General features: G+C 45.5%; 1 protein-coding gene across 14 annotated transcripts in view; it reads right to left on the bottom strand.

Annotated features, from left to right (window-relative positions):
- FRMD4A (FERM domain containing 4A) overlaps nt 1-18,511 on the bottom strand; it is a 739,423-nt gene that overhangs the window by 280,392 nt on the left and 440,520 nt on the right. For 5 of the 14 annotated variants that reach the window (XM_072825736.1, XM_072825734.1, XM_072825737.1 and 2 more), the window contains exon 1: nt 7,403-7,576. The exons of the other annotated variants lie outside the window; for them this stretch is intronic. In XM_072825736.1, the coding sequence (XP_072681837.1) occupies nt 7,403-7,561 (159 nt within the window). In that variant the 5' untranslated portion in view covers nt 7,562-7,576. Of the gene's footprint in view, nt 1-7,402; nt 7,577-18,511 lie in introns of those variants that run through there. 14 annotated transcript variants of the gene reach the window in all.

Genomic DNA, 18,511 nt, shown 5'->3' with positions numbered 1-18,511 from the left:
GGACTCCATCAGCTCCAACCCAGAGACACCCAAATGTACAATTTAAGTGAAACACTGGCTACTCCCTTTCCAATGGGATTACTATCCACAGACCCTACCTCTGGAGAATTGAGAAGCCCCTACTGTCCAAAGGGAGTCTGATATTGGTCCAAAGCTAAAATTCTGAGTTGATTCTCACAGTGCTTTGGAAGTAGATTAGCATGTGTTGGGAGGGACACCCAAAGTGAGAGATGGCTGAGGTAGTAACTGACTGGAGGGCGGCTTTTAAACCTCCAAAGTACTACTTTCTTACTGGAACTGAGGAAAATGCCTTCCTGGAGGATGAAAACATACCACATGTGAGACTCAAAAAATATTTGACGAACAAAGTAAAAATCGAGTTCTTACATCGGTTGCAAACTCTGTCCACATCAAAGAAGAATGAGAAAATCCAAGAATGGGAGTTTCGCTCCCGGTCTGATTGCAGAGACGTGCTTCCGTGTCAATGTGGGAACAGACTGTTGCAAAAGACAGGGTGTGTGACGTTCAAGCGCTGGGGGAAACGCGAACACATCATCCTTTACTGACAGGCACCAACCAGTGAGTGGCAGAAAAGGGTAAAACACACAAATGCACAGACTTGACAAAACTTAGAAAGACATACGATACTAGCTAATTGTTCTTCTGGGTGCAAACCTCCTTCCCCCCCCTCCCCCCCCCCCCCCCCCCGCTACTTTACCCGGAACACATGTTACAGATCACTGGAGAAAACTCTAAGCCCCACACCATCTGTAGGCATTAAATAATACAAAGGGCACAGCCCTTTGAAAACATACATTGCCATAACGCAATGATGAAAGGGGAACAGCCAAAATAGCAAATTGAGAATCAAAGCCTAACTTTCCACATGTGGAAACGTTTGCTGGAATCATGGCAAAATCCACCGGTCCCAGATTGGTTGTATTAGTTGTTTCAGAAGATACGGATGGATCGGTGAAAAACCCAATCTCATTTTGGAGGACTTGCTCATTGTTAGGGCAACGCAGCCCTGACATCACTATAACTCATCATGCAGACAGCTGACAGAGTTGCACTTTCAGAATAGTTCCATCTCTAGAACCTCTCAGTTTCAGAAACAGGTTTTCTACTAGGAAGAAAACACACACACCTTTCTCTTGGACAATTCACCCCATCCCACGAGGGTAGGGCCAAGCTCATGGATCAGCTCACTTGCCCCAGTGTGGCTAGATCATTGCAGGCCTGGCTCTGTGGCATGAAGAGCTGGGGGCAGAGCACTGCGACGGAACTGGCACATATGATTTAAAAAGGACTCTTCCCTGATTCCTGATACTCGGGTGGTCACGAGAGCCACGGCCCTGTTTCCTCCCAGAAGCAGCAGTGATGGGTGAACACAGATAATTTGAAAACATGGAACAGACCACACTTCCTGGAGGAAGATGGGAATGTGCCCTGGGACATTTTTGCAGCCCTACTTTCTCTGATACAGCTTCCATCCTGAAGTCAGGAGGACCAGGTAAGTCGCCCCTTTTGTGCTCTGTTCAGCAGGCATTAGAAAATAAAAAGCAGAAACAGAGTTGACAACTCTCATGAAGGGTGCAGTTTCTACAAATAGACCAAAAATAAAAAAGATAAATTTTTAAAAAAACTGATGACATCCAACTTAAAAAAACTATCACAATCTAAAACAGGCTCACATATGCCAAACATATGTGATCCCCATCTTTGGGGCCAGAAGCAATTTATGGCATGGCAATAATTCAGGTTATTGGTCTTATTTATTTTATTTTTCCTATAATTCATGCTGCACAACCAAGGCGGGTTGGGGGGTGGCTGGAAGGGTACAGGGGTGCATTTATCATGAAGCTTAAACTTCAGGGCTCCTTACTTCTTGGGGTCTCTCTCAAGTCTCCAGGACAATTCCTGGCAATATGTGCAAATACTCATATTTGTAGAAGTGAGCTATTTTAATTGTCATCAGTTATGACTCATGGCTCTTTCTGCACTGCCCTCCCCTCTATTAAACTTTCCCTCTTGAGGAGGTAGCTGGGGGCATTTTTGGAATTCAGCTAAGGGTAAAGTTGAGTAGAGGTACATGTAGTTTGAGTCTAGTGGGATATATGTATGTGTGAGGCTCACAGTCATTTCCAGCTATGAAAAGGTGGAGGTGAGCTGTACCAGTGTGGAAATGGGTTCTAGCCAGCTTCCTCACCCCTAGGTGCTACTGACACCTGTGTCGTCCATGACAGACCAGAGAGAGATTTTATGCAGATATTACTACATGTTATAGCACTTGGCTGTGGAGGTATGTGACCTCCATCCACACAGGAGAAATAAAGTTTAAAATGCAAAGAGCCAAAGGCTCCTGGGTGGCTCAGTGGGTTAAACATCTGCCTTCAGCTCAGGTTACAATCCCAGGGTCCTGGGATGGAGCCCCTCATCAGGCTCCCTGGTCAGCAGGGAGCCGGCTTCTCCCTCTCCCACTCCCCCACTTGTGTTCTCTCTCTCTCTCTCTGTCAAGTAAATAAATTAAATCTTTTAAAAAACTAATAAAATGAAATGCTAAGAGCCAGAATCTAGTCTGTGGAGAAACCTTCCAACTATCAGACTGGTAAAATTATAAGTAAGGAGTTTGTCAAGGAGTGGAAGGTTTTCCCTCTGTCAGTAGTATATATAATATACAACATACACAATCACAAAAGCACCCTATAATTTTCTTTTTTTCTTATCAAAGGGAATAGAATGTAATTGAATTTCCCCAGAATTCCTGTGTTTAGAGGGCACGTACCTGTGCTTTTACTGTAAACAAGTATGTTCGGTAACAGATCATATGGAAATGAAGCCTGGCAGAAGGCTTTCCAAATTTGACAGCAATTCCAAAAATTTGCGCACTATTTCCAACAACGTGTTGGGCCTCTGAAAGAAAGCTTTCTAGCTTAACAGTAATGAAGGGACACTTTTTGATCAGCCGTGCTAGCGGAAGAGAGTGATTGCCCAGGGAAGAAGAGATCACGGAGTAAGGCAGTCATAAGATACAGGACAAAGAAGGGTAACAGCGATGTGTCAGGCAGTTAATTAACGGACACGTCATTTCTCTGGATTTCATGATGCTTATGGTGTTTGCTTTCTTACGTTGGAATGGGCTGTGATTTTCCCTTCACACCTAAGTTTGCCTAATTTTAAGTTATTTTTCTTTTAAGTTATTTTTAAGTTATTTTTCTTTCAAAATATCCCTACCCTGGATTATCGAATTATAGATTCTGTATCGATTGTAGGCTCCACAGTGAGGCCTGGTCCGAGAGAGTGACGCGAGAAAGAAGTGCTGAGCGCCAGCCACTGCAGAAAGGCAAATGTCCCTGTGGGGAAGAGCGGGCGCTCTGGGCAGCGCTGCCTCCCACCTGCCTGGAGAGTGATGGGGATCTGGGGACGAGGCAAGTTGCCCCCGGGGGCTGCCGTCCTGTTCTAGAGGGGTCACTCTGTGCTGACTGACCATCATACCTCTGTGGGAGCTGTGTGATCGTGTTCGTTCTTGTGACACGGAAAACTGCTAACATTTATGGAGCGCTATGCACGTGCCGAGCAATGGGCTGAAAATGAACTGAATTCTTTCTCATGATTATCTCATCCTTAGTTATAACCCTCACTTTTTAGGGGACATATAATGCTTTTTTTTTGTCTTCCGTTAGTGGTTCTTTCTGATATTGTGGATCATATACAGATTGCCAGGCCCGATACTTATTCTGAATCATTAGGTATAAGGTGGGGCTCATGAAATTAATATATGTATGAGTGTATTTTAAGGTGGCCCCTTGTGGTTCTGCCAACATCTGCTTAGTGTCTGACAGTAGACTGGGCCTCCTTCTGCTCAGGGACCCGCTGGCACATTAGAATCACCTGGAAAGCTTTAAAAACAGACCAATACCCAGACTCCACTTCTGATATCAATTATATCAGAATCTCTGAGAGTTGGGCCTGGGTATGGGGAGTTTTTAAACCTTCCTAGTTGAATCTGAAGTTCAGCCAGGATTGACAGCCATCACTTTAGCCAACAAGAGAGACTGTAAACCATGAAACCACTGCTATGAAATAATAGAAAAAATATATATTGGTCCCTGCTCCTCCTTCCTGGCGCAGAGCTCCTAAAACCCTTTTAATTTTCCTAAGTGATAAAAGCAAGGGGAACATCTTCTGTTCTACTATTTGGTGTTTGACCCTGGTTCCTGGAACAGAACTCCTAAATCCCTTGGAATTTCCTGGGTGGTAGCTGTGTTTTTTGTTCTAATGAGGCGACTCTGGCTGGGCTCCTGGATGGGGGCTGGGCACCAGAAAGCTATAATTAGAAACTTGGAACTTTCAGCCCTACCCCTCCAACCTCCAGGAAGGGGAGAGGGACTGTTAATAGAGTTAATGATTGATCATGTCTTCATGAAGAATCATCCTGAAAGTACTGGGTTCAGAGAGCTTCCAGTCTGGTGAACAAAGCTACCAGCCGGGAAGGTGGCACAACCCAAACTCCAAGGGGAACAGGAGCCCAGAATCCTCCCAGTCACCCCCTGTATATCTCTTCATCGGGCTGTTCATCCCAATCCTCTGTCATAGCCTTCATCACATAATACACTGGTAAACATAAGAAGCGTGTCCCTGAGTTCTGTGAGCTGTCCTAGCAATGATGGAACCCAAGAGGGGGGTCCGGGGACCATCTGATTTGTAGCCAAGTCAGACAGAAGTCACGTGTAATCTGGGACTTACTACTTGTTACTGGCATCTCACGTGGGGGTGCAGCTCCTAACCTGGGGAGTCTGTGCTCTTGAGAGTCCATGCCCTAATTGCTTGGTGTGGAAACCCCCCACACCTGGTGCCAGAAGTGTCATGAGTGTGGAAGCAGGGTGTGAATAAAGGAGAGCACCTAGACTTAACAAAATATATAGGAATGGCCATTAGTCACCTCATAAGGACACTCTCGATGAATTCTTCCCAAGATAAAAAAAAAGTTAAGAGTATAGTATATATTTAAAAAAACCCAGCATGTCCCATTTCTACATGCTTTGGTATGCGTAGCACACTCACAAATGTGTCCTTCTTACTCAATCCGTGCACCACTTTGAACTATCACCCCTACTTTACAAGGGAGGAAGCAAAGGCTGTGAGAGAATACAAGATTTTCTGGTAAAGTCTTCCCCTAGCAACATTAGTTTCTCTCTGCTCTTACCTTGAGGATGTTATTAGTCAAAATGCAATTATTTGGTTTCTCGATTCTTCCCCAGGAGGCTGTGAGCTTTTGAGGATGAGCCAGTATTTTATTCTAAATGTCCTTTCAAATCAACTCTGCTTGCCAGTGTGAGTGGGGGCTGGGAACAGGTAAAGCTGCCAACCTGGACCCCTGGGTCAGTGATTAGACTTGCCATCCTGGCTCCCTGCTCAGTGACTGCTTTCCTCTGGCACGTGTGGGCATTACCTGCTGGCTGTGGACAAGGCTGTGCAGGTCACAGGCATTGGCCCCGGGCTGACCAGCCTGGCTCAGCCACAGGCAGGCGGTGAATGAGCCGAATGTGCAATTAGCTTCTCACAGGGCTGGTGAGTTGAGGTAAGGCTGAGCAGCAGCATTTTTTTTTTTTTTTCCAGGCCTGGAGGCCAATAATTCAGTGTTCTCTTCAGGACACTCACAAAGTTAAGGGAAGTCCTGGAAAAAGCCCCTTGAGTGGGGGCTAGCCCGCCCTGCTTACTTGATGTAGAGTCTTGGTTTTTATATAACTTGATGAGACACCAGAGAAGACAAACAAGAGATAAAGTGGGAGATCCAGGTAGGGACCCGAGACCCCCAGACTCATGCGCGATCACAGCAACAGCTAAGAAGAATTAGATCATTAGGATGGTCCTGATTATGGAATTATACCAAATGCCAACCAGAAGTACAGGAAAAGCTTCAGATGGGCAGACCAACCACGTGACTACTTGACTCTCCCACCTGGGAGACTTTGTCCAGGATTCTTTCAGATTCACAACTCATCGTTTGGAAAAACCGTATGCATTTTTCAGCCCACTGTCAAATCTGGGAAGACTGCTTTCAAGTTTCTTTTCTGATCTATTACAGACAGATTTGCTGTTTGTAGTAACACTCAAGGTATGTGCCCTTCAAACACAAGAGTTCTGGAAAAAGAGCTCTTTCCCAGAAACCACCTGAACCGTGTGCACCCCGTCTGCTGACGAGGTGATGAAGAAGCAGGAGTGGGAGCCCTGGAGGGCTGTGTCCCTCTGTGAAATCTACGCAGGGCTCTTGGGCACGTCTTCCAAGGAGACGTCCCTTCAGTGAGTCCAGACATTCCATGAGGAGAGGTCAGGGGAGGGGAGGCCACATGGCCCCGCACTGTTTAGCCATTACAGTTCATTAAGGGATTTATGCTGCCAAATTATGCCTAAAAGCACAAAGGCCAGCTGTACGTCCTTGGTTCCAAGCAGTGGGGTGAGCCAGCTAACCAAGACAGCAAAACCACTCAAGTTGACTTAATGAGGGAAACCATCAATGGAGGAAGAGCTAGTGACAGCCCCTTTGAGAGCAGTCCGGGGAAGAGCCCCCCCTTTAATGCTCTGCCTTCACACCCCTGGTCAGGTCTGGTCCTTTCTCTCAGTCTGAGCTGGGGCAGTCCCTGTGGCAAGCGGAGCCTGGGGGAATGCCACCAGTCTGGACGGATGGCTGGGGACAGCAGACCCTCTCATTTTCCCCTGCGAAGTGCCCTGCACCCCCAGCCGGTGGACTCAAAAGAAGGGCCACCCTCCTGCAGGCAATGTTCTCTCTTGAGAAGAAGAGGCCGTGTGTGGATGTCTGACTTCAGAGCCTGCCGGGGAAGCCACCAAAGGGCAGCGAGGTGAGGACAGAGACTCAGTGCTGTTTCTCCGCATTCTTCCCTCCTTGTCTCCTGTGCATGGCCACGGCTCCTAACTAGCTGGCCACCGCCCCCCCACCCCCCACCGACACACGGACACACACATGCACATCTTTTGAGAAAACAGCATCTCTCATGTGAGAGGAACATGAGCTCACGGAAAAGGCATCCTTGTCTTTATAGCCAGAAACCTTTGCTTTAAATCACAGGGCTCTGTCCTTCACCAGCAGCGTGACTTTGAACGAATGATAAACTTCTCTGAGTTCCAATAACCTCATCTCAAAATAGTGACAAAAGCACCTACTTTATCTGGTTGCTCAAAGACTGAATTGCATCCTGTGTACGAAGCACCTGTCGCGGTGCCTGGTACCTAGAAGATGATGTTCGATCACCATTAGCCGCTCCCCCATTATTACACCACTCATCAAAATACTAAACATGTGACAACAGCGTACACTGCTCCCCCATCATCCCGCACTGGTTTCTGATGCTACAAAGAAACATAAGAAGAGCTTCAGTCCCACCTGGTAGACAGCCCTGGAGATGCACCATGGTTTCAGCATCAGCTGCAGGACCCGAAGGCGTCCCCCTCGGCACGTCCTCAGGACCCGGGAAGTCAGGCCCCACGGCAGACGGTCCCAGCTACATAGCAGGTCTTCCGAGCCAAGCAGCCCTGCAGCCATGCCAGCTCCAGGCCCCGCCTTTACCCCTCTGGTCCCAGGCCCCACATACAGGGCTGTGTTCTTTTAGTAACTCAAAGTTCAAATGTCACCAAGATTTAATCAGGCAAGGGAAAAATGCAGTCAAAATAACTCTGTTTCCTCTGTCCCACTCTCCTCTCCTACCTTCCCTCTACCCTCACTAATCTGCAGGGACTGTTTTCCCTCAAGGATTAGCAAATAGCTCCTAAATCAAAATGCTTTCTCTCTGTCTCTGGGAACTAACCAGGGACAAGGTAAAAACAAGTCTCTCACCCTGCAGATAATTGCACAGCCCTCCCTGTCGGGGAACCGCTTTGGACACAGAACTGACTTTTGGGGCAGGTCAACCCAAAATTTAGGGAAGAGCATAAGCCCGGAGGTTATCACTGGGTTCTCGTGGTTTCAAGATTCCATCCAGGGTGAGAAGCAAAGGGGAAGGAGCTCTGGCTTCCCCTGCCAACATTCCCAAGGCATTCCATCTATTCTCTTAACTCTTTAAGACTTAGAGAAGCAAAGAGTTTCTGTGTGGTGAAGCAAAAATCTAACTTTATATCAACACTGGAGGGGTTGCTATTTCTGGGGGTGCTTTACCAAAACACAGGCATTTTCTTTGGAAATTTCCCAAGTTTACATTAGGATTAAAAGGGCTGTAAGAAAACTTATCTATCAGATTTAATATCAACATCTGTGATTTTGGGGGAAAGCAGATAAAAGAGGTAAAGGCAACATATCTCATTTCTCCCCACGATGGGGCATTTTCTACAAAAGCTCTTGTGGCTCTATCACGTGTCAGATAAGCCCTATGAAGACCTCAACCCAAGGGAAGATATCCAGTTAAATGGGGTATAGCTATTTTCCATCTCTATTAAGTTTTTTGAGTTTTGATCATTTTTAAAGATTTATTTATTTATTTGAGAGACAGAGAGAGAGAGAATGAGCACTAGCAAGCATGGGGGGAGGGGCAGCGGGCAAAGGAGAAAGAGAATCTCAATCAGACTCTGTGCTGAGCACAGAGCCCACTGCAGGGCTTGATCTCTTGACCCTGAGATCATGACCTGAGCTGAAACCAGGAGTTGGATGCTCAACCAATTGAGCCAGCCACCCAGGTGCCCCAGGTTTTGATCATTTTTAACCTTGTTTCAGAAGGGTATCTGCATCTGAATTCAATAGGTTGTTATATGCCAAAGAGGAAATAATGAGGTGCTATACTTAAAGTGGATAACACAGGGTGTGGCCGTAGCTGATTTTTATTTTTTTGTGTTTGTGTGTGCACTTACCATGATCAGGCAAGTCAAGGACATGCCTACCACTGATAATGCAAAACTCTAGTGATGGTTTCCAATGTTGTGTTTCTATAAATCATCTTCTCTTAATTCCTTTCCCTTTTTGCTATGGGTAAAGGCATTAATTAATTAATATGTGAGGAACATTTTCATTTAAACTCTTCTTTGATGAATTTTATCACCATGAGTAAGAGCTCTAGGGTAAAACATTATACATGATTTCATTCCTACATATTAATCCTTTATTTCCACACACTCTGTCATACAAGGCAAGGGGATACTAAAGAATCTTGCTTTTCTACAAACACTCCATCACCAGAGGTTGTTTCATTAAGACAGAAGGAAGGAAGAAGGGAAGAAAGGAAGGAAGGAAGAATGAAAAGAAAACAAAAGAAAAATGTAAAACTAATAGTATGTGGAAAATGATTGCTCCATTAACATTAGTTAACCACCTTGGAATTCTCAAGAAAAAACAAATGCAAGCTACATCATAGTCAGCTTTTGCCTGTGTCCCTGAGCTCATGTTCTCCATCCTCTGGGGATTTTGGCTGTGAACCAAGCTCTTATCCAAAGCGTGTAATTACGGAATAGATAGGGGCAGTTTTAAAGGCACTGTTTTACTCTATGATTCAACAATGTGACTTTAAAACAATTTTTAAAGTTAAATGTATATTTAGCTTATGGTCTGGGAATCTTTTAAGTATAAAGGTGCCATAATAAGCTTTTAACAGCATTCCCGAATATAAACCTATTAGTTCCTGAGAACAGCAAGACTTACTCCAACTGACCTGAAATCTTTATCTTTATCATGGGGACAGAGACGCAACCTCTCCAGGGTTGGTAGCTTCAGCAGATGTGCTGGTGGAGGACACTGCCCAGTGTCTTCAGCGTATCTGATTCTGCCCGAGATTTGAGGTCCGTAACTCAGACTTTGGTGGGGCAGCTTCCTCGACGGCATATGGGATGTGGTGCATGCAAACAGCACCACTGCCATCGACCACGAAGCCCGTGCTTTGAAAGTGGTTTAGAGTGCGCAGAGCAACGAGACACGGATGTGTGTGTGTGTATGTGTGTCCACACATGCGTGTCTGTGCACGTATGTCTATCTGCGGGTCTGAGTTTGCATGCCTGCGTGTGCATCTGGGGGATCACAGTGCAGAGGGTGGCAGTGACCTGCTCAGACCACATGCACATTGTAATGGAACAGGGACATGATCTCAGGGCTCAGCAGGCAAAAGAAGGATCTGCACTTGCCTTGGTGACTCCTCCCTCTCTAACCACGTTCTTTATTCTTTCTTTGAAAGTAATAGAAAATCAGGGTTTTCTGGGCAGCTTACCACTTACACAGTCACTCACTAGATTTTAAGAGTGATGAATCATTGGCCCTGTGGGTGACTAAGGGGTGACGAACAGCATTTGAGATACCAGGAAGGCGCCGGTAAGAGCGATTACAGAGTCACTTCTCCTTTCAGGAGACTTCTTGCTAACATTTGGGGTGAAAAGAGTCTGAGGATTGAGTCAGTTGGCAGGATTGGCCTTGTTGCTGAGTGTTGGCCCATCGTACCCCCTGGGGAACATCACAAGTGGGAACCGAAGTCTTGGTCCTGTGGTTCCATATTTGGGAAGGGACTGGGGCTGGAAACTCTAAGTCAGGTGCTGACCTGGGGAGATGGCAGGTGTGGCCAAGCCAGGAGCTCCGGCCCAGGGTGATGGCAGGAGAGGCAGGTGGGGTTTGCACACGGAGCCACCCCTACCCTGCCAGCTGCTCCCCGCCTTGCACAGCTGTTCATCTTCCTTGTGTCTACCTCCGCCTCTGGGTTTTCTGTCCCTGCTTCCAGACTCTCGTTCACTGTATTTGTAAAGACAGAGGAATTCTTCTCAAAGCAATAAATGCCTTTGCCCGACTCTAGGGATGTTTTCAGACATAATTACCGCCTCAAGAAGGACTTGGAAAAGCTCTAAGTTGAAAGTAATATGCAGCGCAATTAGGGACGAAATTTGCAAACACATAAAGATACAGGAAATTGTGTGCACACGGAGAAGTATATTTATAGTAGCCCAAGAAATATATGCAGAAATGCATTCTAATGTAATCCATTTTAATTATTTAGTGATTAGTTACCCAACTGTTTTAGAAAATGTCAGCCCTAAGACTGATGGAGAACTGTTATGGTCTCTGTCAGGTGAAAGTCAGCTGCTGAGAGGCACAAATACCATTTGTAAAAAAAATTCTCTTGGATGCATTTTGTTATCTTTGACAGAATCTGAAGATAAAGGGCAGTTGCTCCTATACCAAAGCTCAGTCCAGGGACCACGCCTGGGTGGCTCAGCTGGTTAAACATCTGTCTTCGGCTCAGGTCATGATCTCAGGGTCCTGGGATCGAGCCCAGCTTTGGGCTCCCTGTTCATCAGGGAGCCTGCCTCTCCCTTTCCCTCTAAACTCTCCCCTTCCCCCAAATAAATAAAATCTTAAAAGAAAAGAAAAGAAAAGAAAAAAAGAAAAGAAAAAAAAAAAAGAAAAAGCCCAGTCCAGATATTTAAGCCAGAATAAAGGCCTTACTCCAACCAGATCTGTTCTCTTAGAAGGACAGGCATCGGGGGATCCCTGGGTGGCTCAGCGGTTCGGTGCCTGCCTTTGGCCCAGGGCACGATCCTGGGGTCCCGAGATCGAGTCCCGCATCGGGTTCCCGGCATGGAGCCTGCTTCTCCCTCTACCTGTGTCTCTGCCTCTCTCTCTCTATCTGTGTCTATCATAAATAGATAAATCTTAAAAAAAAAAAAAAAAAAGAAGGACAGGCATCAATGGGTAACTCACTCCAAAGTGAACCTGAGAAGGTGCTGGAAAATAATAAATGAATCAACAACAGAGAGGGGAAGGCAGGGGCTGTGTTCAGAAATACCCACCAACCCTATTTCCGGGTTTCATAGAAAGCAGATTCCGTTTGGTTTTTCTGTGCAGCAAACATTTCTGTGCCACATGTGGACCTTTTCAGTTCTCAGCTACTAACTCACATTTTAATTCTACATTCGCCTCCTGACTTCCAACAGAGGACTCCAACTTAGGCTTAAATTTATTGCACATTTTGTTCTTTCCTTGCATTGAATGCTCTTGTGATTAAATCTCTATGTGTAACCAAAATGCTGGTGTGGGGTGGAGCTGGAAGCTTTATTCTTTAAGTGAAGGAGGCCCATACTTCTTTGTTAGTAATTCTTAAAAACAAAACAAAACAAAACCCAGCACTTTATTGAGGTATAATTTACGGACCATGCACTCCAGCCATTTCAAGTGTACAACTCAATGGTTTTTTAGTATATTGACGGGCTCTACAACCATCACCACAATCTAAATTTAGAACATATTCATTACCCCAAAAAGAGAGCCTATACTTATGAGCTGGCACCACCACTCCACATTTTCTCACCCCTCCCCTGCCCCCAGCAACCACACATCTACTGTCTGCCTCCACCCATGTGCCTCTTCTGCAAATGTTATATAAATGTGATCTTTGCCATCGGCTTCACTCGCTCAAGCATAATGTTTTCAAGGTTCATTCATGTTGTAGCAGGTACCATACCTCATTTCTTTCTCTTGGTGAAAACAATCCCATCGTACGGATGGATCACATTTTATTTATCCGTTCACCCACTGGTGAGCATTTCCATCATTCCCACTCTTGTGCTCTCAGCAGTGATGCTGCTATGGATATTAATGTACAAGTTTTTGTGTAGATGTATGTTTCTCAGTTCTCTTGGGTAGATGCCTGGGAATGGAACTGTGAGATCATGCGGTAACTCTATGCTTAAGCTTTTGAGGAACTTGCACAGTGTTTCCAACAGCAGCCACACCATCCTACATTCCCACCAGTGGGGTGTGAGGGCTCTCCTCTCCCCACATCCTCACCAACCATCTTAGCGCCTGTCTTTTTGATTAGAGCCATCCTGGTGGGTGTGAGGTGGTAGTGTTCTTGCTTTCCCAATCAAATTCTAGGACATGCCTTTGAGTAGAGGGTGTGTGGTAGCACGTGGGAAGGGTGCCTCTCAGGGGCTACCTGCTGTTTCCCCTGGCTGAGCCCTGTCCTTGCTGTTGCACATGGATTCCGGGAAGACGGGATGGAGGGTGCTGGAAAGCCCAGCATTTCCTCCTCTGTCCTTGACTGCTCCCTCCGCCATGTCTTCCTTCCCATCCTGACCCTCTCACGCCCACCATCAGGGGGGCAAAAAGTTCAAACATTTTTGGACATTCTCATTTGTCCCTTTATCATCCTAGCACCAGCTCTTTGGGAAGAGGATATTTAGAAATAGCACTGGTATGGTTAAGTGAGTGGGCGAGGCGCAAAACCCAAACCCAAACAATCTTTTGAAATCCAGAGGCGTTTCAGGGCCGCTCGCTAACATATTTAATCCCATATTTGGGTCTGGAAGAGGTCCCAGCTCTGACAAAGAGTCATCACTGCATCATCATTCCTCAACCTGAGAACCCCAGGGGCCCGTTTATATAAAAGCTAGGGAGCTCACTCTGTTCATTTGGGAGAATAATTTTTAAAAAACGCTTGGCTGTGTATATAAAAATATTTTGGATCCCTGGGAAAGTAGAAGAGAGGCAGAAGCTGCCCTCTGGCTTAAGCGCTTCCAGAGCAGCATGCCAAGAGCTATGTTTAGAAATATTTCCCCCACGCTCCACAAACCATTATACAAGTGGTCCTAGGGCCTTAAAAGTGATGTCATCCTATCAATTACTGTGGTTATGAAAGTAAGTTCTCATACATATGCCAGGCCCCAACAGAAATACAATCAGGGCCGTCTGAATTCAATCAGTCGGGGCCCTGAATGAGAAATTAAATGCTCTCAGCTCCTCTTTTCTCCATCTCTTATTATTTGGTTTCCATGGAACTTAGTGGCCAATGATGATTTTTGAGCATATATTCTGCAAGCGTGTGTTTATGAGATCAGGGCCTTCTGTGAAAAAAAAACAAAACAAAAACGTTCTGTTTAGTTTAGGAGTCGTGAACACTCGGAAGAACCATGGTTTGGGGCCTGTTGGGAGTGAAGTTCTAAGACTGGGGGTCCCATTCACAGAAAAAGGAGGTCTGGCTGCTTGAGAGCCACTTCCACCTCCTCTCACAGAGGAAGATGTGTTAATGCTTCTAGGAGAGTTGTTGACAGATCATCAACACTGGCCCTCCACATGGGAGCTAAGAAGATATTAGAAAACTTGTGTCTAGATGCTGGGAAAAGGTTTGAGGATAACTCAGTGAGGAGGAACTTAAGGTTTCTCCTCCAGATGTGAAGGAAGACAAGTAGACCTGAGTAAGACATAAACCAGAATAAGGACACTCAGTTTTTACCTAGAGCTTAAATTCCTTTTAGCTCTTCACTCAACTGTGGGTATTACACTGTTTATAATATTGTGTTATTATAATATATTAGGAGTTTTTTTTTTAATTTTTATTTATTTATGATAGTCACAGAGAGAGAGAGAGAGAGAGAGGCAGAGACATAGGCAGAGGGAGAAGCAGGCTCCATGCACTGGGAGCCCGATGTGGGATTCGATCCCAGGTCTCCAGGATCGCACCCTGGGCCAAAGGCAGGCGCCAAACCGCTGCGCCACCCAGGGATCCCTATTAGGAGGTTTTTAAGAAAATCTGTTACTCGTTTCCACTAAAGTCTATTTCTTCTCTAAAACTCCTTCCAATTTAACAATCTTACTTAAAAAAAAAATCCTTAGTGTTTGAACTTAATAGAAATGTAATAACTATGGAATGAATAAAAATGTGTATTTTAGGGGCCCCTGGGTGGTTCAGTGGTTGAGTGTCTGCCTTTGGCTCAGGGAGTGATCCTGGGGTCCTGGGATCAAGTCCCGCATCGGGCTCCCTGCGGGGAGCCTCCTTCTCCCTCTGCCTATGTCTCTGCCTCTCTCTGTGTGTCTCTCATGAATGAATAAATAACATCTTTTTAAAAATGTGTATTTTATATAAAACCATAGGCTTGGGGCTTTTCATGTTGCTCCTGGGTGCTATGCCTTCATAAAATCTACCCCAGGGTAACTTCAGTTCCCTAATGGGAAGTTCTGTTGTTCTTGTTTTGGCTTCTCAAAGAGCAGGCACATTAGGGTTAGCCCTCCATCCCCTTTCTTATTCAGTAATGAAGACATGACACACGATGACAAAGACAATGCAGGAGGCTTGATGAATGGGAATGGAATGGCCCTCCTAATGTAGGTAGGGTCAATGCAGCTCTGGGGGTCAGAGGCAATTTTGGTGAGCTAATGACTTTGGGAAGCCATTTTCAAGGCCACATTTTTCTCTTGCTTCCTTAGAATGCTTTTCTCAAGGGAGAAAAGGAAAGCAGAGATGTAAAAGATGCCTGGCCATCCCATGAACCCAGCTGGGGGACTATCTGCTGACTACCACTTTGTCTGACCCCAGGGCTCTGTATCATTAGTGTCACTGAGTCCAGAGGTCAGGACGTCAAATAGCCCAGAGTTATGCCTGAGTCTAGAGACCATATTCCAGCATAACTGTGGCCGAAAATCTATTCTGCTCTAGTCCATCCCATTTTCTAAAGTTTACAAAAGTTCTCTGAATGAAAAGCATCTAACAAATGACAACAAATCTCCAAAATGCACAAAACAAAACAAAAAGCAACCATGAGTTCTTTACTGGAGTTGGTCAATGGGGATTGGATTAGTCCGTCAGCTGGACTTTGGTATTACAAACTCCACGTGAGCCAAAAAGCAAATCCTTTGATATATATACAAATTAGGCCTGTTTTAGGATAAGTTTATTGATGTGGTGAGTTGCCTAGACTACCATGGAAGAACTTAATACTGTATTTTTTTTCATTAAGATCTCTTTTCAAAAAAGATTTATTTATTTATTTGAGAGAGATTGAGAGTGAGAGGGAAAGAGTACACACATGAGAGCGGGGGAGAGACAGAAGGAAAGAGAGAAGCTCCAGCAGGCTCCCGCTGAGCACGGGGCCCGATATGGGGTTCCATCTCACGACACTGAGATCATGACCTGAGCTGAAATCCAGAGTGCGACGTGTAAACAACAAGTCACCCAGGTGCCTCTTTCTCATTAAGATCTTTTATAGATAAAGGCATTTATTTGGAGTGGTGCTTTTTGGGACCATTTAAGCTAACCTGACCATAGATAGCAAGATCTCTCCGCAACCACGACTGACTGAGGATAGCAGGGGTGGGTTAGGATTTAGCCACAGAGCTTGGAAAACCAAGAACTCTATTGGTGTTGGGTAGAGGTCCGGGCACATTCTGGTTAGGAAATCAGGACAGTGGTCACAGACATCCAGAGTTATCCAGCTTTAAAGGTCAAGGTGAATGAATGAATGAATGAATGAATTTATTTTTAAAGATTTATTTATTTATTCATGAGAGACACAGACCGAGAGAGAGGCAGAGACACAGGCAGAGGGAGAAGCAGGCTTCTCACAGGGAGCCCGATGTGGGACTCCATCCCAGATGCCAGGATCACGACCCAAGCCAAAGGCAGGTGCCCAACCGCTGAACCACCCAGGCATCCCTGAATCAATGAATTTAAAACAGGCAATCAGAATGTCTGTCAATAGAGAATCCAGAGTTTGGGTCAGCCAGAAGGCCAGAAACTAGATGGGTAAGAGCAAACAGACCAAAAGATACATGGCAAGCCAGGGGTGGCCATGGCTGGATGGAAGCCTGAAGGAGAGCCAAGCAGGCTGAACCCAAAGTGCAGGTATGCAGGTGAAGCCCTGCCAGGTACTTGTATCAACCGCTTAAAATTCCCTCTGGATCTCTTCTTATGTCCTGCCGTCTCTGACCATCTAAGTGAAATATTGACTGATCCCAAGGCTCAGCATGTCCCTGAATTTGCGGGAGGCCTTCTTCCTCCTTTCGCAGCCCTGCAATCGGTGAACCGCGGAGACAACCGATGAAAAGAAAGAGAATGCCTTTTAACGACTCAAGAGAAGAAATGTAATTACGCCCGTGCAGGCCATGAAAGCATCTGAAAATCTATAAGGAAATCTACCTTAGACTTTACGGTTGGGTTTGTCATGAAAAATAGAATATAATGAATTTTCCTCCTTTTTTTCAAAAAGAAAAAAAATCTCTGTGTCATATAATTTGAGGTAAATCTCCAGGAGAGAAGAAGGAAATTGGATCGGGGTATTGGTTATTTCCCCCTTCATGCAGAAACAAAGGTGATGATTTAAGGTTCAGCCGGGAGGGGATGCGAAGGAGCTAAGCGCCTTCTGCTAGTGTCACTTAATAAACCCAGGACAACAGCCTCCCGGTACCGCAGAGGGACCAGGCTTCTCATTAATTAAGCACTGGTAATAGGCAGGTCTGAGCTCCCCTTGGTGAGTTTGACCACAATTAAGTGGCCTGGGGCACTCTCTCTAGTGAGCCCTCTATCTCCTCCACCAAAATTCAGGACAGATTTCAAAATGTGAAAACCAGAGCAGCCCACGTGGCGGAGGTTTTGCAAAGCTGAACACGTGTTCAGAGCCCAGACCCAGGTTAAGAACCCCTTCCTCACTTCCAGTGGGTTGAATGGCAGCATTCCCGTGTCCCATTGCACACCCCCAACCCTCCAGCTTTCCAACATTTACTGTTTTTTTTTTATCATGGTAAAATATATGTAACATAAAATTTACCATTTTGACTATTTTTAAATGTACAGTTCAGTGGCGTTAAGTACATCAGAGTGTTTGCAAACATCATCACTGTCCATCTCCACAAGTCTTTTTCATCTTTTTTTTTTTAAGATTTATTTATTTATTCATGACAGAGAGAAAGAGAGGTAGAGACACAAGTCAGTAGGAGAAGCAGGCTCCATGCAAGGAGCCTGGTGTGGGACTTGATTCCGCGACTCCAGGATCATGCCCTGAGTCAAAGGCAGATGCTCAACCACTGAGCCACCCAGGCATCCCAAGTCTCTTTCATCTTGCAAAATGAAACACTGGTAATTATTAAACACTAACTCCCCATTCCTCCCACCCCCAGCCCTTGGCACCCACCATTCTACTTCCTGTCCTCGTGAATTTGGCTGCACTAGGTACCTCGTATGAGTGGAAGCGTACATTATCTGTCCTTTTGTGTTGGACTTATTTCACTTAGCATAGTGTTCGAGGTTCACCCATACTGTAGCAAGTGTCAGAGTTTTGCATCCTTTTTAAGGCTGAATAATACTCCTCTGTATGGATGGACCACATTTTATCTATTCATTTGTCTTTGGATATTAAGGTTGTTTCTACCTTGTGGCTGTTGCGCATAATGCTGCTATGGACACGGGCGAACAAATGACCTATTGAGCCTCTGCTTTTATGTCTCTTGGGTATCTACCCAGAAGTGGCATTGCTGGATCATATGATGATTCTATTTAATCTTTTGGGGGACTGCAATTCTACTCCATACTAATCTTTTCTATCTACTGCTTCTGCCCTGTCCAGTTCCTAGGCCTTTCTGGAGGCAGGCCAGGACTTTGCCCACTGAGGGACATACAACTGCCAACATCTAGTTGTTTGTCCCAGTGAATCCTGTTCATGAGTGGCCCCAGGGTAAAGCTATGCTTCTTTGCACGCAGGAGCCTCGGCTAGCCCTAACTTTTGCTGTGTCTGCTGGATTTGCATCCTCATTCCCAGGCTGGATCTG

The sequence above is a fragment of the Canis lupus genome, chromosome 5 (assembly GCF_048164855.1).
Source record: "Canis lupus baileyi chromosome 5, mCanLup2.hap1, whole genome shotgun sequence".
NCBI classification, from domain to species: domain Eukaryota; kingdom Metazoa; phylum Chordata; class Mammalia; order Carnivora; family Canidae; genus Canis; species Canis lupus.
The sequence above is the reverse complement of the archived record's forward strand: the minus strand, read 5'-3'. Positions and strand labels throughout refer to the sequence as shown.